Here is a 23,133-nt window from a genome sequence, read left to right as displayed (position 1 = left end):
ATTTTGCTATTGGGTATGGTTTTTTTTTCTCCCTAACTTTTTATTTCAAAGTAATTTTACAATGAAAGAAGAATTGCAAAGAGAGGACAGAGAGTTCTCTTATGATCTTCAATCAGCTTCTCCTAAGTTAACATGTTTTATAACCATGGAGCAGTATTTACAACTAAGAAATTAATATTGGTAAAAGGCTGTCGACTAAACTAGAAATTTTATTTGGATCCCCCCAGGTTTTCTACTAATGTCCCTTTTTTTCTGATCCAGGATCCAATCCAGAATCCCACATGGCACTTATTTGTCTTACCTTTTAGTCTCTTTGGTCCTCAGTCATTCATTGTCTTTGATGGCCTGGACAGTTTTGAAGTGTACTACTCAGATATTTTTAGAATGTCCCTCAAATTGGGTTAGTCTGATATTTTCACATGATTACAGGGTTATATAGATTGTTGGTAAGAATATCACAGAAATGATGTGCCCTTCTCATGACATCATATCAAACAGTACAAGATATCAATATGTCTTATTACCAGTGATGTTAACCTTGATCACTTGATGAAGGGAGGGTCGGCCACGTTTGTCCATTGCAGAGTTACTGTTTTTCCTGTTCCATACGCTATTGGTTAAATCAAGTTACTAAGTCCAGTGCGTACTCAAGGGAAAGAGAATTAAGCTCCAACTCCTGGCAGGAAGAGTATCAAAAATTGTGTGAACATATGTTAAAAGCACCACAGTAATTAATAAATGCTTTGGGAGAGATACTTTGAGGCTATGCATTTCGCCCACTAATTTCTGTATTCATCAGTGGATCTTGCCTGTCACAGTGATTTCTGTGGTGTCCTAATGGAAATTTTCTATTTCCATCATTTCCTGTATGTGTATTAATTGAAATTCTGTAAGGAATAACTGGCCCATCTTGACCAATTATTTATTTATGCCATCGGTTAGTTGTTCAGCCAACAATGTGACCAGAAAAGATGGTGAGTAAACCCAATTCTGGATTATGTTTGTTGTCTCTTCTTCACCTCAGGTAACTCTGTGCCCTCACTCTAACCTCGTGGACCCATAATTCCTTTAGATGCTAGTATGCCATTAAGGTGCCACCTGCTAATTAAGGGCAAGATCTGTCTGCCTAGTAAAATTATTTTTAAGAAATATTTTAGGGTCTGACCTGAGATGAAGATCTCAGAAGGAAATGGATTTTCGTACTGACGGAGTCCCTTTATTGGTCCTAGAGGAGAGGATTTCCCCCTTCCCCCGACCCCGTAGTTCTGGGCTCTCCCCAGTTTGTTCAGTTGGGCATCTCATAGCACCTTCACTATCAGGAGGGTGACTTGTAGGTACTCACCATTACACACACACACACACACACACACACACACACACACACACACACTGTTCCTCCCTTTCCCCATTTTCTTTGTCCTCACCAAAGAAAAAAGCAAGGTTTGCTGTTCCCTACCCAAAAACAAATCTCTATGAAAGGGTGCTGACCTCCTTTATTCAACAGTGATTTTAATTCCCAAAACAGGGGCGCCTGGCTGGCTCAGTCGGTAGAGCTCGTGACTCTTAATCTCAGGGTTGTGAGTTTGAGCCCCAGGGTGGGTGTAGAGATTACTTAAAAAAAAAAAATTAAAATCATTAATTCCCAAAACAAACAATTCAGGTTCCAAACGAACCAACTAAAAAATATGTGAAAAAGACAGCACAAGAAGTGGGTAAATATCCTCGACAATTTAATCCTTCTTATAAATGAAAACTTGCATAAAAACATCTCTATAGATATAAGTCCCATGATCCTGAATAGGCATTCTATACAAGAAAAAAAAAGAGACAATGTAAAAATGTTGAATCTCACAAATAGGAAATAAAAATTAAAACAAAAAGGATGTAAAAATTAAAAGAGACACCTGGGTGGCTCAGTCGGTTAAGCATCTGCTTTTGGCTCAGGTCATGATCCTGGGGTCCTGGGATCGGACCCCATGACGGGCTCCCTGCTCAGCAGAGAGTCTGCTTCTCCATCTCCCTCTGCTCCTCTGTCCCCAACTTGTGCTCTCTCTCTCAAATAAATAAATCTTTTTTAAAAATTAAAAAGGAGGGGCGCCTGGGTGGCTCAGTTGGTTAGGCGACTGCCTTCGGCTCAGGTCATGATCCTGGAGTCCCAGGATCGAGCCCCACATCGGGCTCCCTGCTCAGCAGGGAGTCTGCTTCTCCTTCTGACCCTCCCCCTCTCGTGTCCTCTCTCTCATTCTCTCTCTCTCAAATAAATAAATGAAATCTTTAAAAAAAATTAAAAAGGATATGCCATTTATTAATCTGCCAAAGGGATAGTTTTTTTGAGAAGATAATACTTAGCCTAAGTGAGGGCTTGGGAAATGGACACTCATCTTTTCCTAGCATAATTTATGTAAACTTTCTGCAGGACAGCTGGACAGTATATAAGGAGTCTTAAACAAATGCTCATTCTCTTTGTGTTAGTGAAATTCCCTCTTCTAATAATTCTGCTTGTTGAAAAACTGAGAGATAAGAGAGACATGCAGATATTTACCTGCAAAGATAATCAGCGCAGTATTACGTGTAGACACTACTGATAGTCTGTGGTCAGCCTGTCAGTTAAGAAAATTATAGAATATTGTACAGCTGGCAAAACAGTGCATTCCAGCATTGTAGTATGTCACGCTGTGCTCTGTTAACAGTATGATGCAAAAGTTGTTTTTTAAAAAAAGGAATGCCTACAGAAACAGAAAAATACTCTGAAGGATCGAGGACAAAATGTTAAAGGTGATTGTTTCCAGATGGAAAGACCATGTGAATGTTTTATTTTCCTTTTTATACTTCAGTCCACTTTCCGTTGTATTTTAAATGAACATGTATTATTGTTACAATTAGATTTCTTTTTTTCTAAGAGTTTGTTTATTTGAATGAGAGCACAAGCAGGGGGAGCAGCAGAGGGGGAGGGAGAAGCAGCCTCCCCATTTATCAGGGAGCCGGATGCAGGGGCTCGATCCCAAGACCCTGGGATCATGACCTGAGCCGAAGGCAGATGCTTAACGACTGAGCCACCCAGGCGCCCCTAGAATTAGATTTCTAAAAGCAGTGTTATTTCAATAAATGATGCCAATTATAGGAATAATAGAGCAGTCAAGCCTATTTCCCAGCTGGCAGAATTCAGAATTCGGGGTGGGTGGTGGTGGGAGACGAACAGGAATGGGCCCTGCAGCACAGCCCCCTAGCAGGGCATCTCCTTTCTCCTTCCCCTCTGGTCATGCTCCTCACAGCTCTACCCTTTCATCTCCCCTCTTTTTCTTCTTCTTTGTCCGCTCTTCCCCGTCTCCTCTTCCATGGCCGCTCCTTCCCCTCCTTCTAACTTCCCCTCCCCGTCTCCCTCTCTTCTCTTTCTGTCACCCTAAGATGTTTTCAATGAGAACTTAAGAATCTGCATCCATACTGGAGTATTAATTTAAAAAAAAATTAGAAGGTATGTTTTACATTTTCCATCACCACGTGTGTTTCCTTGGCCAAGCAGTTAGTACGAGTTCGAAGGCACACTGGCATGGCCTTCCGAGTATTTTCACAGGATATCATCACTGAATTGGCCCAGTTCCAAATCCCTTGACACCTTGTACTCAGTGCACCAGAAATTCTTTGTGAATAAGCAAAGTGCTGAGGAGGGTAACTGCCGTTTGACACCCCAGGAATTTGTGCCCCTGCTGTGAGGGCGAACGGTCCGGGTTGCTATAACAAAATACCATAGACTGGAAGTCTCATAAACAACAGAAGTTTCTTTCTCACAGTTTGGGGGGCCTGCAGTCTGAGATCAGGGTACCAGTGGGATGGGAGTCTGATGAGGACCCTGCTCTGGGTTGCATGTGGTTACCTTCTTACTGTGTTCTCACATGCTGCCCTGAGCAAGGGGGCCCTCTCTGGCCTCTTCTACATGGGCACTCATCACCTCCCCAGGGCCTCACCTCCTAATCCTGTCTCCTTAGAAATTAGGTTTCAGCATATGAATTTTGGGGATACGCAAACATTTAAGCCATAGAAGCACATGACCCTTGTAGGATGTCAAATTGAAGTTTCCCATCATTTCTCCTGACCTTTTGGGTGTAAGACACATACATTATCTTTTGAGTCAATACTGTCTTTGCTGAGACACTAAGGAATAAAAAGAAAATGAATTTTTTTCATGAGAAGGGTCATTGGAGTGAGTCAGGAACCTGGGTTCGTAGTTCCAACCTTGATGCTCTCTGAGTGATATGAACTTGGACAAGGTATTTGCTCTCTTGAAGCCTTGATTTCCTTAACTGTGACATGTGGTGTTTGGACTAGTTAATCTCTAACAGACTTTCCATCTCTAAAGGACCCCCTAATTCTTGACAGTAGTGATGTTGCACCTACTCTTCCTTTTACTCTCCACGTTATTATTAGGTCTTATTATTAATATCCTTTTACAGGTGATACATGGAGCTGTAGAAAAATTAGAGAGCCTACATTCTGATCTGATTATATCATTTATTAGCTGGATGCCCTTAGGCAAGTGACTTGCTTTCAGAGCTACCACCACCTTTGTTATCTTGTTATTATTTTTCCTCAGTTTGTGTCATGTGTGAATTTTGTAGGCACACAATAGGCATTCTTATCCACATTGTTGACAGTTGACGAGCAGGATGCCAACAAGGGCACAGCCCTGCAAGCCCCCCTGTATGATATCAATTCTACACTTAACAGATGAACACCAGCCTTTGATTAACACCATATAACAGTAGTGTTTTTGATGTAGTTAAAGCTTCTTATAGTTTTTTTTTAAAGATTTTATTTATTTATTCATAAGAGACAGAGAGAGAGAGGCAGAGGGAGAAGCAGGCTTCCTGCAGAGCAGGGAGCCCGATGAGGGACTCGATCCCAGGACCCTGGGATCATGACCTGAGCCGAAGGCAGACACTTAACCATCTGAGCCACCCAGGTGCCCAGCTTCTTATAGTTTGTATATATTTTTTTTCTACACAACTTTTAGTAAATGTTGTTATCACCACCTGATATATATTTACATTTATTTATACCTTCCCTGTCTTCTGTGTGGAAATGAAAGCTTCATAAAGTGCAGGGATTATCCTCTGTTTAATTCACTCCTAAATCCTCAGCACCTTAAAATTGCCTCTGGCATATTGTCGGTATTCAATAAATATTTGTTGAATTTATTCATTCATTCATTTAAAACACTTAATTGAGGATCAGCTGTCTGCCCCTCTGGGTGCTAAATACTAAGGATAACCCAGGAATCCACAGTTTAGAGCAATAGTCTACATGGGAAGGTACCTGCAGCGGCACCCCAGGGGTGTATAAGATGATTCATTGAGATGTAGGGAGAAGATACTACAATTCTTTTTTTTTTTTTTTTTTTTTTTTTTGCTATTTTACTTTCTATTTTGTGTATATTTTCTAAAGGTAAAGCATAAACACCCTAGTACGTTTCCTCAGCTTACAACCAATAAGTCATCATATATTGGCATGCGCTCATTTTCGTTTTCCCTGCTTGGTATGTTCAAACCAAAACTTTGGAGATTGCTATTTTTGGAATTCTCTTATAGAATATAATTTCTCTGGGCCAAATTTTCTCCAGCAGCAAAATGCTCAGGTTTCAATCCTTGAACATACTACCCTCTAATCTGAAGCTCTTTGTCCTTAACAGAAAGGGAAAGAAAGGGGGAAGTGGTGACGTTCTGTGCTCTCCTTGTCTTCTTTTACCCTGGCCCCTTTAGTCCCAAGCCGGACGTCGGTCCACACCTTCCTCCTCTCGCTCCGAATTTAAGACCAACACAAACATGCGCCTCCTGTTGTCCTTGGCGTTGTTTCTTGCTGCCCATAGCTGTTCCACAGCTTTAGTTTTCCAAGCACTTGTAGTAAGATGGTGGCAGAGTTGCAAGGAGTCCGAGGTTTGACATATTCCAGGTCTCCTCTCCATACTAACTACGCTCATTCCTTCCCACCACCCCTTTGTGACTTCCACACATTGATTATATGTCTCCTCACAGACTGTTTTCCAGACTGAAGAAACTTTCTTGTTGTTCATAATAGTACAAATTTATTAATATTAATTATAAAAATAATGCATAAATACATTGCAAAAAATTTTAAATGACCGACAAGGGTAGTGATCTCTTTGTCACCCCCAATTCCAAAACCTCTCAGAGAGGGCTACTATTATGAATTTTGTCTTTGTATTTCCAGTGGGTTTTTTTTTTTTCATTTATTATACGTTTTTGCTTTGGGTCAATCAATAGACGATGGACAAATTGGATATTTTAATTTAATAAATTGCAATCTAGTAGTTAGAGATCTATCCCATTAATTTTATGTCCTGGCATGGAACAGTCTCCAAGATGGATTAGAGTAAAATTAACAAGTTGCTAAAAATGCATAGTGTATAATAGCACTACAGTTTAAAAAGGTAAAAAGAAGCCTTATTAAAAAAAATATTTCGAGCCACTCCTTTACCTCAATCCCAAACTGTTTGATCATTTTAAATATATTTCTGTTATCTCATTGGCACAATGATTTCTGTTTGGGGACTGGGCCGGTGATGTGGTCATCTTCCCTGGTGCCTCCAGATCTCCTCAATCCTGTACGCAGGAAACAACGAAGGCATGGAGAGGGGCCCAAACAGTGGGGAAATAAGAAAATGGGAAGTGAATACATGGTTTTAGAAGTAAAGCCATTATATGAGAGAAGGGGAAAGTGGGGGAAAAGGGAGCATTGTAGAACAATGGCTTGTCCTGACCAACTTCGAGCTGGTCTTTTTGATGTCTGGAAGCAACATGTTGCTTGTTGCTCACTATGAGCCCTTGCAAATTTCAGCTTTGTTTTCTACCATGAGCTTTGTCCGACAAACATGCTCATCCCCTTATATATTCCTTCATTCCTGAGGTTTATGGATTCCTTCATTCTTTTTTTAACATTTTATTTATTTGAGATAGAGTGAGAATGAGTGAGTGAGAGCGAGCATGAGGGGGGGGAGGGGCAGAGGGAGGGGAGAAGCCGGCTCCCCAGTGAGCAGGGAGCTTGATGCGGGGCTCAATCCCAGGACCTGAGCCGAAGGCAGATGCTTAACGACTGAGCCACCCAGCACCCCTGTATTCCTTCATTCTGAGTCAGATACCCCATTCCTCACTTTGCTCCTATAAACACACACACACACGCACGCATGCATGCCCACACGTTCATATTCACATACACTTTGTTGCAGACATCACCTAATTCAACAATTGGGCTTTTGACTTAGGGGGAGTAAGGATGGCAAAATGCAGAATTTGTTGGGCCTGAGGATGTTGGCCACGCTGATTCTCAGTAGCCATTATGCATTTAAGAAACTAAGCACCTTTTTGTTTGTTTTTGTGTCTGTCTTTCTATTTATTTGTTATTTGTAGTGGCTATCTTTGGCTCTGGGAAACCAGTGTGACAGTATGGAAGCCAGAAGAAATCAAGCAAGCATGTTTCTTAGGACTAAGAAAGAGGCTAAAATGACACTTTGAAGCAGCTTTTTTTTCCCCCTAGCCCATTTTCCCCAGATGGACAGGAGATCAGACCTCTGAATAAGCTGCTTTGTTCTAGAATAAAAGTTACTGCATTAGCCAGGACTCTCCTGATGACCTGTGTCTTGACAGCCTAACTGTGAGGCCAGGGGAAAGGGGAACCCTTGGCTACAGAAGAGGAAATCAAGGGAGCCAGCCACTAGTACCAGCCAGTTTTGCTTCTTCTTGAACAGATAGAACCACTTGCTTCTAGGGGCTTTGTTTATGGAGAGAGCCTGTGGGAACATGATGCTCCTTCTAAAAAAAAGAAGGCAGGTGTCTCCAACTCACCAGCCCCCGTTACTCTGCAGATCCCTGTTCTTTCCTCCGTATGCCATTAGCTGCAATTCTAAATCTGAATAAACAGGTGCTATCCTGGCACGGTATTTATTTTTTAATACTTGCTCTGCGGTTATCTATGTCAGGACATTTTGTGGCTCTGCACCATCTATGGAGCACTATATTAAACTGGTATAAACTCCGACAAAATGCCAGGAGAATGATAAACTAGTGACATTTCTGGGTTCCTCTGTAGAAAATGTCTACAAAGGCTGCATTTGGCTGATTACATTTCAGAAGGCTGACTCTGCACTGCTAATATCACAGTGCACTATATCAGGGTATGATTGTTTTATTTGCATTCTTGACTCTAATTATCCTCAGATTTTATTCAGAAATGGCTGCTGTATGTGAACACCAACTTTAAGATACTAGAAGCAAGGATGAGTGAGGCTGGCCTTGTCTTGTTTTCAACAACAGAGCTGGATCTAGCCTAGCCTGAGGGCCTTCACCGTCTACTTTCTGTGCACGGGGAGGCTCACACATAGATGGGGACAGAAGTTCTTCTTTTTAGCTATTTATAGCTATGCACAGTTAATGTACTTCAGTAGCATTTCATGGCTTTTAGGATCAAATAAAAAACCTTAGCATGGTGCACAGGGTGCCTCATGATTGGACCCCTGCCTAACTTTTTATTTTATTTTCTACTGCTCTACTCTGAAAACATTAGATCTACTGACTTGCTAGCATATGCCTCTCTGGGCCATCCTCTCTCTGACCTGCGGCCTCTTTACTTGCTGTTTATCTCTAAATAGAATATTCTTCCACCCCTTCTGTCCATTGATCATATTATTGCGTATCCGTGAAGATTGAATTCATTTACCCTCAAGGATTCCTGGGCCCTCCTTCTCCCACAGGTTTCTATCTGCAAGTGAAAAGTCATTCCTTCTATGTGTTCAAGTAGCACCTTGAATATGAGCACTCTCATTACATGGGGAACTGTAGAGCTCCTCCTTAGCTCTAAAGTTCTTAAGGACAGAGAATCCATAGCCTTTATTCTTATTACATATTAGGGGCTTGGAATGTTTCAGTGAATAAAATAGTGATTTTATTTATTCATATAGTTGGTCTCTGGGCTGTTGATTCTTTTTTTTTTATCTTTTGAGTTATGACGATAAATCATGTTGATAAATCATTTTGGCTAATGGGGTACCCGTGAAATCTCAAGAAGCTTTTATTACCAACATTAGCTTTAATTTTCAGATGGGTATTTACATTCCCCACCTCTCTCCTAAAATAAGAAAGGGAAAAAAAGAGAGGAAAGAAATCGGCTGCATTTCTGAACCTTTGCTATGTACAAGGAATCTGCTAAGTTTTAGATATATATTGTAGGAAAACTTATTTTAGCCTCATTTTATCGATTAAAACAATAATAAAAGCACAGAGATGTGAAGTAACTCACCAGATTTCACATATACAAATACATTGATAAATGCTTGCATGTTGGTTGTATACTTCTCCTTTTCCCAAAAGCATTCAGTAAACATTTATTGAATAGTTGTACTTGTCATGCATGGAAATGCATGGCATGGAAATACAGAAAGATTTGAGCTCATTGGTCCATAAGAGGGGTATACAGATGAGTTACCAATTGAAACATGGCCTAGTTTATGCTATGCACAAGTATGTGCGTGATTCTAGAAGTCTCAGAAGGAGTAACCAACTTAGTCTAAGTGGTATCTTCACTGGGAAATCTATTTTCAACTTCATATATCTGCTGCCAAGCCTATAAGAGCTCACAGACTATAAGAGTTAAGAAGGCACAAGGGGCGCCTGGGTGGCTTAGTCGTTAAGCGTCTGCCTTCAGCTCAGGTCATGATCCCAGGGTTCTGGGATCGGGCCCCACACCGGGCTCCCTGCTCAGTGGGGAGCCTGCTTCTCCCTCCCCCTCTGCTGCTCCCCCTGCTTGTGCTCTCTCTCAAATAAATAAAATCTTTAAAAAAGAAAAGAAAAGAAGGCACGGGGTACATATATCTTTTAGAATTACTGTTTTCTTTTTCTTGGGGTAAATACCCATCAATAGAATACTGCATCATATGGTAACTCTATTTTTTAATTTTTGAGGAATCTTCATTCTGTTCTCCACGGTGGCTGCACCAGTCTGCCTTCCCACGAACAGTGCACAAGGTTTCTTTTTCTCCTTGCCAACACTTGGTATTTCTTGTGGTTTTTTTTTTTTTTTTAATTTTAGCCGTTCTAATAATTGTGAAATTTATAGCAGCATTATTTATAATAGCCAAGATAGGGAAGCAACCCAAGTGACCATTGATAGATGAATGGATAAATATGTGGTACATATATACTATGGAATTTTACTCAGCCATAAAAAAAGAAAAGAAATGAAATCTTGCCATTCACAACAGCATGGGTGGATCTAGAGTGTATAATGCTAAATGAAATAGGTCAGTCAGAGAAAGGCAAATACCGTATGATTTCACTCATCTGTAGAATTTAAAAAAAAAACAAATCAACAAAGAAAAAAGAGACAAACAAACAAAAACCACTCAAATGTAGAGAGCAAAGTCGTGTTTGGTAGAGGGGAGGTAGGTGGTAGGGAGGGTGAAATAGATAAAAACGATGAAGCGTACATTTATCCTGATGAGCACTGAGAAATGTATAGGATTGTTGAACTATTGCACATGAAATGGAAAAAAAAATATTAAAATAAAAGAAGAAGGCAGAATAAGGGTAAGGGGGAATTCCAGACAGAGACCCCAGTACATGCTAAGGCATGAAGACTTCCCTGCCCTTCTGTAAAATTTAGTTCAAGAAGGGAATTCATTTTCTTAAATAGACATACAGGCAATATAAAGATAAATTAGATAACGCCACCTATTGCCTTTTTATATAATTAAAAGATCCTGGATCAGAATTTTTCATCTCATAATACAGAGTTTCCTTTGAGTCCCAGAATTGAACAACCCAATATTATAGTAGATACTGACCAGTGTAAAAATGTTGTCTATATGTTTACAGAGGAAACATTCTTCTCTGTGCTCTGGTAAGCACAGAGAATTTGGTGATAAAAAACAGAGCACCTGCCTTATGGGAGCTCCATGAAGTCAAAGAGGCATTTATGCAGAGAGATCGAGCAAACCATTACGAACCATGACAGGGATACATACATACAGGGTAATCTGGACGCATAAAGCAAGGGTGTCCGACCTTTTGTGCTAAATGCCAAAAGTCAGACTTACTATCATGATGGACAGAGATACTTTAAGCCATTCTTGAGGTCTCACTCTGAAAAGAAGATCATCAAGGGAACATTTTGGATTGAATTTTATGTTTATGCTATTTTTATTTTTGAGCCTTACTGAGGTAGAGTTGACAAATAAAATTATAATATATTTAAAGTATACAATGTTAATGGTTTCAGAAACATATACAGTGTAAAAGGATTTCCACAACCAAGTTAACAGATCCATCATCTCCTATGTTTACCTTTCTTTTCTCCTTCCTTCCTTCCTTTTCTTTTTCTTTCTTTCTTTTTCTTTCTTTCTTTCTTTCTTTCTTTCTTTTCTTTCTTTCTTTCTTTCTTTCTTTCTTTCTTTCTTTCTTTCTTTCTTTCTTTCTTTCTTTCTTTCTTTCTTTCTTTCTTTTTTTCTCTTTCTTTCTTTCTTTCTTTCTTTCTTTCTTTCTTTCTTTCTTTCTTTCTTTCTTTCTTTTTCTTTTTCTGTGAGAACACTTAAGTTCTACTCTTTTAACAAATATTGGTTTACAATACAGTATCAATCAGCTATACTCCTCACCTCGTATATTACGTCCTCAGACCTTATTCATCTCATAACTAAAGATTTGTACCCTGGACTGTCCTGTCCCCTGTTTTCTGCCCCCGCCAACCCCTGGCAACCACCTGTTAACATTATCGCCATCATTAGTAAGCAAAGCACAGTAATTGGTCTTAATATACGCAGATAACCACCCAGCTCTACCGTTACAAGTAAAACGTATAAGTGGGCTAGAGAATGATATTTTGTGGTCAACTGCTGTGATGTGCTCCTGCAAGGTGTCCGGTCAATGATAGGACCATTAAAACCAGCACCTTTGCAGACATTTAGCATTGTTTGGCTTCAGCTTTTGAGAATTCACCAGGGCCACAAAATATTTATTTATTTGACAGAGAGAGACAGGGTGAGAGAGAGAACACAAGCAGGGGGAGTGGGAGAGGGAGAAGCAGGCTTCCTGCGGAGCAGGGAGCCCGATGCGGGGCTCGAACCTAGGACCCCGGGATCATGACCTGAGCCGAAGGCAGACACTTAATGACTGAGCCACCCAGGTGCCCCTCACCAGTGCCACAAAATGAAAGCAGTGATAATTCTTTATGATCTATGACTGCAGATCTAGAGGTACTCCCCAACTACCAGGAAAAGGGGTGAGCCTAACCGCAAATAAAAGTTGTTGGAAACATTGTAGTTTGACTTTAAAGTTTTATTTTGTTGTTACAATTGTTTTACTCCGGATGGGGGAAAAATTTTTAGGCAGTGTAAGGAGAGTTGGTTAGCCACAGTAGACTCTAGAGAAGCAAGGGACTCTGTTTTGTTCCCATGTCTTTTTGTGAATCAATAAGAGTGGAAATATCACTTGAAACAATAGCTCCTGCCTTTAGAAATAACAAAAGATCTTTTTTTAATCCGTTTTTTATTATGTTAATCACCATACATTACATCATTAGTTTTTGATGTAGTGTTCCATGATTCATTGTTTGCGTATAACACACAGTGCTCCATTCAATACGTGCCCTCTTTAATACCCATCACCAGGCTAACCCATCCCCCCACCCCCATCCCCTCTAGAACCCTCAGTTTGTTTTTCAGAATCCATCGTCTCTCATGGTTCATCTCCCCCTCTGATTTCCCCCCCTTCATTCTTCCCCTCCTGCTATCTTCTTCTTCTTCTTTTTTTTTAAACATATAATGTGTTATTTGTTTCAGAGGTACAGGTCTGTGATTCAACAGTCTTGCACAATTCACAGCGCTCACCATAGCACATACCCTCCCCAATGTCTATCACCCAGCCACCCCATCCCTCCCACCACTACCACTCCAGCAACCCTCAGTTTGTTTCCTGAGATTAAGAATTCCTCATATCAGTGAGGTCATATGATACATGTCCTTCTCTGATTGACTTATTTTGCTCAGCATAACACCCTCCAGTTCCATCCACGTCATTGCAAATGGCAAGATCTCATTCCTTTTGATGGCTGCATAATATTCCATTGTATATATATACCACTTCTTCTTTATCTATTCATCTGTTGATGGACATCTTATCTCTTTCCACAGTTTGGCTATTGTGGATATTGCTGCTATAAACATCAGGGTGCACGTACCCCTTCGGATCCTTACATTTGTATCTTTGTGGTAAATACCCAGTAGTGCAATTGCTGGATCATATGGTAGTTCTATTTTTAACTTTTTGAAGAACCTCCATACTGTTTTCCAGGGTGGCTGCACCAGCTTGCATTCCCACCAACAGTGTAGGAGGGTTCCCCTTTCCCCGCATCCCCGCCAACATCTGTCGTTTCCTGACTTGTTCATTTTAGCCATTCTGACTGGTGTGAGGTGGTATCTCATTGAGGTTTTGATTTGGATTTCCCTGATGCTGAGCGATGTTGAGCACATTTTCATGTGTCTATTGGCCATTTGGATGTCTTCTTTGGAAAAATGTCTGTTCATGTCTTCTGCCCATTTCTTGATTGGATCATTTGTTCTTTGGGTATTGAGTTTAAGAAGTTCTTTATAGATTTTGGATACTAGCCCTTTATCTGATATGTCCTTTGCAAATATCTTCTCCCATTATGTCGGTTGTCTTTTGGTTTTGTGGACTGTTTCTTTTGCTGTGCAAAAGCTTTTTATCTTGATGAGGTCCCAAGTGTTCATTTTTGCCCTTGCTTCCCTTGCCTTTGGCTATGTTTCTAGGAAGAAGTTGCTGCGGCTGAGGTCAAAGAAGTTGCTGCCTGTGTTCTCCTTTAGGATTTTAATGGACTCCTGTCTCACGTTTAGGTCTTTCAACAATTTGGAGTCTATTTTTGTGTGTGGTGTAAGGAAATGGTCCAGTTTCATTCTTCTGCATGTGGCTGTCCAATTTTCCCAACACCATTTGTTGAAGAGACTGTCTTTTTTTCATTGGACATTCTATCCTGCTTTGTCAAAGATGAGTTGACCATAGAGTTGAGGGTCCATTTCTGGGCTATTCTGTTCCTTTGATCTATGTGTCTGTTTTTGTGCCAGTACCAAACTGTCTTGATGATGACAGCTTTGTAATAGAGCTTGAAGTCTTGAATTGTGATGCCACCAGCTTTGCTTTTCTTCAACATTCCTCTGGCTTTTTGGGGTCTTTTCTGGTTCCGTACAACTTTTAGGATTATTTGTTCCATTTCTTTGAAAAAAGTGGATGGTATTTTGATAGGGATTGCATTGAATGTGTATATTGCTCTAGGTAGCATTGATATCTTCACAATATTTGTTCTTCCAATCCATGAGCATGGAATGTTTTCCATTTCTTTGTGTTTTCCTCAGTTTTTTTCATGAGTATTTTATAGTTTTCTGAGTACAGATCCTTTGCCTCTTTGGTGAGATTTATTCCTAGGTATCTTATGATTTTGGGTGCAATTGTAAATGGGATCGACTCCTTGATTTCTCTTTCTTCTGTCTTGTTGTTGGTGTATAGGAATGCCACTGATTTCTAGGCATTGATTTTATATCCTGCCACTTTACTGAATTCCTGTATGAGTTCTAGCAGTTTTGGGGTGGAGTCTTCTGGGTTTTCCACATAAAGTATCATATCATCTGCAAAGAGTGAGAGTTTGACTTCCTCTTTGCCGATTTGGATGCCTTTGATTTCTTTTTGTTGTCTGATTGCTGTGGCTAGGACTTCTAATACTATGTTGAATAGCAGTGGTGAGAGTGGACATCCCTGCCATGTTCCTGACCTTAGGGGGAAAGCTCTCAGTTTTGCCCCATTGAGAATGATATTCGCTGTAGGTTTTTCATAGATGGCTTTTATGATATTGAGGTATGTACCCTCTATGCCTATACTCTGAAGAGTTTTGATCAAGAAAGGATGCTGTACTTTGTCAAATGCCTTTTCTGCATCTATTGAGAGGATCATATGGTTCTTGTTCTTTCTTTTGTTAATGTATTGTATCACATTGATTGATTTGCAGTTGTTGAGCTAACCTTGCAGCCCAGGGATAAATCCCACTTGGTCATGGTGAATAATACTTTTAATTATACTGTTGGATCCTACTGGCTCGTATTTTGGTGAGAATTTTTGCATCCATGTTCATCAAGGATATTGGTCTGTAATTCTCCTTTTTGATGGGGTCTTTGTCTGGTTTGGGGATCAAGGTAATCCTGGCCTCATAAAACGAGTTTGGAAGTTTTCCTTCCATTTCTATTTTTTGGAACAGTAGGTGAATAGGTATTAATTCTCCTTTAAATGTTTGGTAGAATTCCCCTGGGAAGCCATCTGGCCCTGGGCTTTTGTTTGTTGGGAGATTTTTGATGACTGCTTCAATTTGTTAGTGGTTATAGGTCTGTTCAGGTTTTCTATTTCTTCCTGGTTCAGTTTTGGTAGTTGATACATCTCTAGGAATGCATCCATTTCTTCCAGATTATCTATTTTGCTGTCATATAGTTGCTCATATGTTCTTATAATTGTTTGTATTTCTTTGGTGTTGGTTGTGATCTCTCCTCTGTCATTCATGATTTTGTTGATTTGGGTCATTTCTCTTTTCTTTTTGATAAGTCTGGCCAGGGGTTTATCAATCTTGTTTATTCTTTTAGAAATAAGAAAAGATCTTAAGAGACAACTGCTCATATTGATTTGGGGCCATGAGCACATGGAAAGATACAACTGGATGCAGGGTACTTATTTCGTCTCGCACTGACACTCACCATGAGTCAAGCAGATAGGTCTGCATGTTAGTTTTTACCATTGTGTTTCTGCAATGCCAGCCTTCTGGGAATTACAAGTGCTAGTCATTTCAAGGAAGAAACCCAGGGTAGCCGGCATGGTGGGAGGTGAACAGTATGGAACTACCCACTAATAATTTACAAAAACTAGTTAGCTGCTGAGATTTCTAGCTGGAAGACTTTTAAGGAGCTTGTTTTCTTTCTTAATCTCCTGACTATGGCCTCGTCAGAAGAGGTCGCCTGTGGATCCAGTTGGGGCTTCAGTGTGGGAAATGGAGAGCCTCCCTCCCTGGACCAGCAACTTAAGTGACGGTCAGATTCTCACCGACTGCCCGCATTCAGATTCCAAGGATGTGGAGTGTCCCAGTGCATGTCCCCTGGCTCTTTGGGGAAAATTATCAAACCCTTACTAGGACTTTTCGGCTGCTGGAGAGAAGAAAGCAGGGTTTAGTGTTTCGAGCATAGACTCTGAATTTCAGGCCATGTATCAATCAGAGAAAAGTTACTGACAGTGATAATTGGGCCTTTAGGAGACTTCTTAAGATGAAGAGAGACTAAGCTAACTATGCTTCAGACTCTTTGAGCTCAGAAAATGAGTTCAAATAAGAAGAGTTCTGGGAATGCCCTTAGGACAATGATTAATTTACTTATTTCAAAGAGCTCACAGACCATTATATACTCCTTCCCTCTGTTCATTTCCTTCCTTCTTTCATTCAACATTTGACTATCTATTATAGCTCAGGTAACAGAATAATTATTTTCTACTTAATAAGGCTTACTGCAAGAGTACGCTAAATAATAGGTGCCTCCAAGGCATTTTAAATAGACTTTTATTTTGCTTTTATTTTATTTTGCTTACACATATGGTTTCAAGCACCTACTGTGAAGTGTGGTGCATCTGCATTTTCCTCTCACACTGGCTCAGCGACACAGAGCATGGTCCCTCTGTGCCAGTACTGGCCCCTGCATCGGGTGGAGTCACATGATATGTTCATAGTGCGTAGGATAGGGGAACCAGTTCTGCTAATTTCAAATGAAAAAATTAATTAGATCAGTTTGCTTTGGAAATCACTGTTCAGGCAACCCAGCTAAAGCAGCCTGCCTGGAATTTGCCTGCTATGTCTTGAAATTCTAATATATGGTTAGTGAGATTGTCACAGGAGGACATCCGGGCCATGTGTAGGACTTATTTGCAGGTCGGAGCTAATAACACGCAATATCCTTGTCAGACTTAAGCCTGGCCTTCATCAAATAAAGGTTTCATTATAGCTTTATTTGAAGTGGAAATTTTACTGTCAGGCTATATAAATAAATACGGCAGATGTATTCCAAGGATTGTGGTGTTTAAATCCTGCTAACATTAGTAGTCCCTGGGCTCCACTGAGTTTCTCTGAGGCACATGTGAAGTCATTAATGTTGGTCTTCCTTTTCCTGTTTCTCTGGTTTTTTTTTTTTTAGGTCTGTGATGGGGTCAAATAAGGAACCAGATCTTGTGCATCTCGAGGCCAGAACTGTAGATGGTCGTAAGTAATTCATCTTCTCCATGATGTTCATAGTAATACTAGTTTTACCAATCTACCATGAGCCAAGTCTGTGTCTAGGGAAAACATAGCAGCAGTAGTCCAAGTTCTTAGTAATCCAGAGTTGCCTTAACAATTTCCAACATCTCTCATCCAGCCAAGGTGTTTTCCTTTCCAGGTAATGAGGAAATGCCCCCGTTTCTTATTTCTGAAGTGTTTTTGTAGTTATTGTTATGATTATGTTTTTGCCGCTGTTTTTTGATTTGTTTTTCCAGTTTCCTTATTTTATCAGATATGGTTTCAAAAAAACCATAGAATAATATCATAACCAGAGAAGGCATCCATTTCTTAAGAGAGTCTTTCTTGAACTCCCAGTCTAAACCGATTTCATGTTTTATTTGCTTTCATTCTGTGGTTATACTGGATGTTATCTTTGGGGGAAGCCAAGAAAGGGTACAGGGCAACTCTCTATACTAGTTTTTGCAACTTTTATGTGAGCCTAAAATTACTTCAAAATAAAAAGCTAAAAAAGTAGAAATGGATGTCTGAACCATCCATAGTGATTAATTACAATGAATTGGCCTCTGGGTTCTAGGATAGGAGGGGCCGTGTGCATCTTCAGTCAATATCGCTTCTCCAGCACATGCCACATTGTCAACATGTAGATGGAGCTTAGTAAATATTAGTTGAGTGAGTGGATACATAGTTGACCAATTGTCAGGGTGACCGAGTCACTTACTAAGTTGGAAAATTTTAGGGCATTGCATCTCAAATTTGAACATAACATGGCCCAATGAGGGATCTTGTTAAAATGTGGATTCTGATTCAACAGGGGCCCAAGAGTCTGCATTCCTAATAAGTTCCCAGGCGAAGCCTGTGCTGCTGGTCAGCGGAACACATTTAAAGTAAAAAAGTCCCACAATGAAAAACTAATGAAAGAGCTTTAGGGTCTGTTTCCCATGACTGCACCTCTTGTTTAGGAAGCTCCGGATGGAATTGGTAACATCCCAGATTGCTTTCATTTTCAAGCTTTTGGGGATAATACCACTTCTGGCTTGTGGCATCTAATGCACATAAGCCCATATCCTGAAAACAATAAGGCCGTCACTTTCCCTGATGTGCACGTTTTCTTTCACCCAACATTATTCCTATGCTCCCTGCAGCCATGAAGGTAGATAATGCCAAACTGTCATCTCGGGCTCAGCTTTCACATGGCATGAAATAGATCAGTTCTAATTTTATTTATTTTATTTTACTTTTTTGCAAAGGCAGCATCTTCAGAAACTACCCAAGAGTGAAAATTCAATAAAGGGATTTAATTTGAAAAGTTATCCCTGTCAAAACAGAACAGAAAAAAAATTACCTACCAATTGAAATAAAGGATCTAGGCATAATGCCTGACCTGACTGGGTATTAAAAAAAGAGATTTTTTAAGTATCATATCCAGTCCCTCTCTTTCTCTCTCTCTCTCTCTCTTTCTTCCTTCCTCTCCCTCTTCCTCTTTCTCAAGGTACTTGGTAACCAGGACTCCAGGGCAAAGAAACAGAGGAAGGGGAGAGAAGGAAAGAGCACAGAGAGATCAGAGTAGTAAGGTATTAGCATGTGTAGCGGAGACTGTATTTATTAAACCCAGGTTCCAGGCTGGTCAGTTGCTCCAGGAATTCTAATGTCTGTATGTCACTTCTCTATTTTCTGACTGAGATCCTTCTGTAGTATTCAGGACAAAATTTAAGGCTGTGGAACCCATTGTTTATACATCTTGTTGAGTATATGCCAAAATAATACAATATTTTGACTTTGGATAAGTGATTGCTTTCTGATTTTAATGGATTCAGGAATTCTGGTATTTTGACACAGGAACAAGCCCTCAGTAGCTTATTTGGCTCATCCCCATAGGGTGGCTTACAAATGCTTATCTGGGTTTGTTATTCAAAGTTCAGTTTTAGTCTCATTTCACATTTCCCTAGATTACATTTTATAATTGATTTCTGCTTCACCTGAAGTCTCCAGAGCTCCATAGCTGAGGGCAGGTAAGCTCTGGAAAGAGCTTTTTTTTTTTTTTTCCTTGCTCTGCGACAGTCTATGACTACCATAGACATTTCTGCCACTGTGCTGTGGAATCCGGATGTCTTGTAGTTTACACTGTGACAAGGATGTTATTCTTCCTTGCATTACCTCTCTGCCTTGGGAGGCAGGCGGGGGAGAGCAACCTCAATTACCATCTATCACAGGAATTATTACTGGAAAATTTTGAACATGTTTATTGGATGTGGCATTTGTTATTGGCCCCTGCATTTAACTGAGGACAAATTGACAGGTCCTCATCCCAGAGACAAAGATTTTACTATTTGACTATCATGTGTGTGTATGAATGTGCATGCACTCAGGCATCCTATGTACCCAGTACATTAAAACTGCTGCCCAGTGCATTAAAACCATAAAAAGGAAACCTATTCTGTTGATTCACCTAATATAGGTGCATTTCTGTATATGTATGTAATGTATGTAGTTAGAAAATGTTGACTAAACTGCCGGATTGAAAGCTTTGTGTAAAGCCATATCTCATTTTATTTTGATTCTCTGTACAAACAAAGCTCAGAGACTGACCCATTTGTTGACTTAATAAATAACCTTATCTGTGTAAGCATGTCTTCTTAAAGAAGGGCTTTAACCATAGGGTCTACAGAGTCCTGAAGGGCTCTGCATGTTACGTATATGTGATTTTGGAGGAAAAGAATGTAACTGTGATCAGAATTCTTCACATGGCAATTACATAGGAATGCAGAGTTCTCTATGCACATCTGTAAATATCATCTTGCAAGAAAACTTGCAGTATCAGGTTTGACCTTTATCGCCCCTCCCTCTGACTTCTGAAATGAAAGGCCTGGTCAGTGACATGACTATTTCCGTACTGGTGGTGATCCCTGCTAACATGGACAGGGAACAGGGGACAATTACTGGGCTCATTGTCTATTTGCATGAGTAAGTAACCTTGTAACAACTTGCACAAGGACTAATCTCTTTCACTGGGGAGAAACAACCTTGGCCCTTTAATCAACTGTGAAAATGATTGTCCAAAAACTCTTGCTGAAATGAACCACAGACTAGCATTTTACAAGCTGAAATAAAAATCAGAGGAGAGTCACAACTTTATATAGCCACTTTCCCACAAATTCTGGTCTTGGGTGAGAACTGCACATCCCATTCTACTTCCCATTTTCCAGTGCTCCAGTTGACTTGCGTATTGAGCGGCTTGCCTAGCAACGTCTGAATGGGGGGAGCGTGGGTACAATGCTGAGGGGCTGGGATGGAGACCTCGGTTCTCATCAGACCTCAGAAGGTGACCTATGGGGTGCTTTCAGTTCGTCCTATAGAAATAGGTTACTTTTATAACAAGAGTAGCAACAATGACAATAAAAAGATAAGTCATACTCAGGTACATCAAGTGAAAAGTAAAATCCGCTTCTTGACCTTCATTCCCATTCCCCAGAGGTACTATTTTTTTTTAATATTTCTTCTGCATTTTTACAGAAATTGTTCGGGCTTACACAGGTGAGTATGCGTGTGAGTACACGTGCATACACATTCACAGATGTTCGTGCCGTAAAACCATTATTGCCAAATTCGCTGTTGGCGAGCACAATAGCAAGTTAAAATTTTTCCATATCAACACATGCAAATGTAGCCACTTCGTGACCAATGACTATAAAAAAAAAACACTTTGTACAGTCAACTATGCTCTTGTTAGCCCTTCTCTCATTAATAGACCTGTAGAGGTTTGGCTCTTTCATACAGTGCTAATACATCACACACACACACACACACACACACACACACACACACACACACACACACACTACTGATTTGGTTAGTACATCACACACACACACACACACACACACACACACACACACACACACACACACACACACACACACACACACTACTGATTTGGTTAGTAAGCAAGCCCTGCTGGGAAGAGAAATTACTGAAGGCAAAGTCCGGATCTGAGACTGTGTACATTGATATACAATAATATACATTGTATACTTGTTACATTGTCCTCTGAGATGGTTGTATCATTGCATACTGTCAGTATGATGATGCTAGGATGCTTGTGTTTGTAAGCCTTCAATAGCCCGAGACATTATCAAAGATTTTTTAAACATAACCCATCTGATGAGCAAAGAGCTATATCCTTATTGTTTTCATTTTCATTTATTTAATCGTGAGTGAGGTAAAAGAATTTTTATTTATTTTTCTTGGCTATTTGTGTTTCCTCATCAGTGCACCTTTAAAAGTTAGTCAATCTCTTTAATGTTCCGGAGAAGACGAACACTTGGGCATTTCTATACAAAAAAAAAAAAAAAAAGTCAAACTGGCCACTCCCACTCCAGTGAGGGTCCCAGCACTGACCCACCAACTGGCATTATTCGACCCCACATTTCATAACCTTCATTTTACCTTCTTTTCAGTCAGTTTAGGAACAGTTTCTGAGGTGGGACCTGGGAAGAGGCTAGAAGATTCCAGTTCGGGGCGGCTGCAGACTCCGATGGCCCCCTCCTAGTCTCCAGCGTGCTGAACAAGCACCTCTCCCCTCTTGCCTGTGCCCACAGCAGGCATCAGGGATGAGGTAGTGCGGGGGCACTTTGCACTTGGCTTTTTCTCCTGGCTGCCTCCTTCTGACCCCATTGTTCATATTGCAAAAGCCGCTTGATTTCAACCCCTAGTGATTTCGGCTTGGCCTCTCTGATTTAGTAGCCTTAAAGACAGCCCTGAAAACCAACCAGAAAAGCATGCAGCATGGTAACACAGGCCCCTCCACACAGCAGTGAAAACCTAACAGGAACATGCAGGGGCGGGCCCCGCTGGGCAGCTTTCAGAGTGGGCTCTTTGTACACTTCTGTGCTACTTCCCTTGCATGCTGTGTGCCCAGCAGGCCGGGAGGAGGTCTGTGCCCTTACTTCTCATGCTCAGGAAGAGAGGACAGAGTGTGCAGGTGAAGCCTGTTTTCCCCTGGCCCTCACTCGATGACAGAGGTCTGCATCTCTCCTGGGTTTTCAGGATCCCCCAGGACATAGCAGCACTAGTCCATATAACATGTATGGCAATTTCCAAGTGTCTGGAAAATTCCTAATGCTTCTTACTCCTGCTTCCAAAAAAAAAAAAAAGTGTCATAATGGTCTTGGCACTCACACATTTCCTTCCTTGGTCCTGTATGTTGTCAAGCAACAGTAATGCTAGTACTATGCATTATATTCCTCTCATTCACCTGGTGCTACTGCAGCACTAGGTACTTTTCAGCTGCATTACTTATACCGATTCTTGTAAGTAGACTCTGTTGTTATTTTTCTCATTTTAACTTTGAGGAAAACAAGGCTTTTAGTGATTAAATGTTTTGGCCATTGCCTCAGGGCTAGAATTTGAAGCCCTATTATTCATTCATTCAGCAGGTACTGTTGGACTGTATGCTGTGCTGCGTGCTGTCCTAGACACGGATGGGAGATAGGAGGGAACGTTGCAAAGGCCCTGCTCTCATAGAGTTTCCCTTGTAGTCAGGGGAGACGTTCTAAACGCGTGTATAATGCCAAGTGGTGCTAAGTTCCAGGAAGTAAAACAAAGCAGAGCAAGGGGAGTAGTGATTGAGGCGGAGGGGAGGTCAAGGAAGGAATCTCTGATAAGGTGGCATTTGATGTTTGAGCCAAGTCTTTATGGAGGTAAGGGAGACAGCCTGGTGGAATAGCATTCCAGATGGATGGAAGAGCGCATGCAAATGATATGGAGTATGGCCAT

General features: G+C 40.6%; 1 protein-coding gene across 5 annotated transcripts in view; it reads left to right on the top strand.

The window, feature by feature from the left end:
- Positions 1 to 23,133, top strand: part of SORCS1 (sortilin related VPS10 domain containing receptor 1) — a 562,053-nt gene that overhangs the window by 392,248 nt on the left and 146,672 nt on the right. For all 5 annotated transcript variants that reach the window (XM_027596992.2, XM_027596991.2, XM_027596990.2 and 2 more), the window contains exon 6: positions 17,279 to 17,343. In XM_027596992.2, the coding sequence (XP_027452793.2) occupies positions 17,279 to 17,343 (65 nt within the window). The remainder of the gene's footprint in view (positions 1 to 17,278; positions 17,344 to 23,133) is intronic.

The sequence above is a fragment of the Zalophus californianus genome, chromosome 15, assembly GCF_009762305.2.
Source record: "Zalophus californianus isolate mZalCal1 chromosome 15, mZalCal1.pri.v2, whole genome shotgun sequence".
NCBI lineage: Eukaryota > Metazoa > Chordata > Mammalia > Carnivora > Otariidae > Zalophus > Zalophus californianus.
Note: the sequence above shows the minus strand (reverse complement) of the source record. Positions and strands in the feature narration are given on the sequence as shown.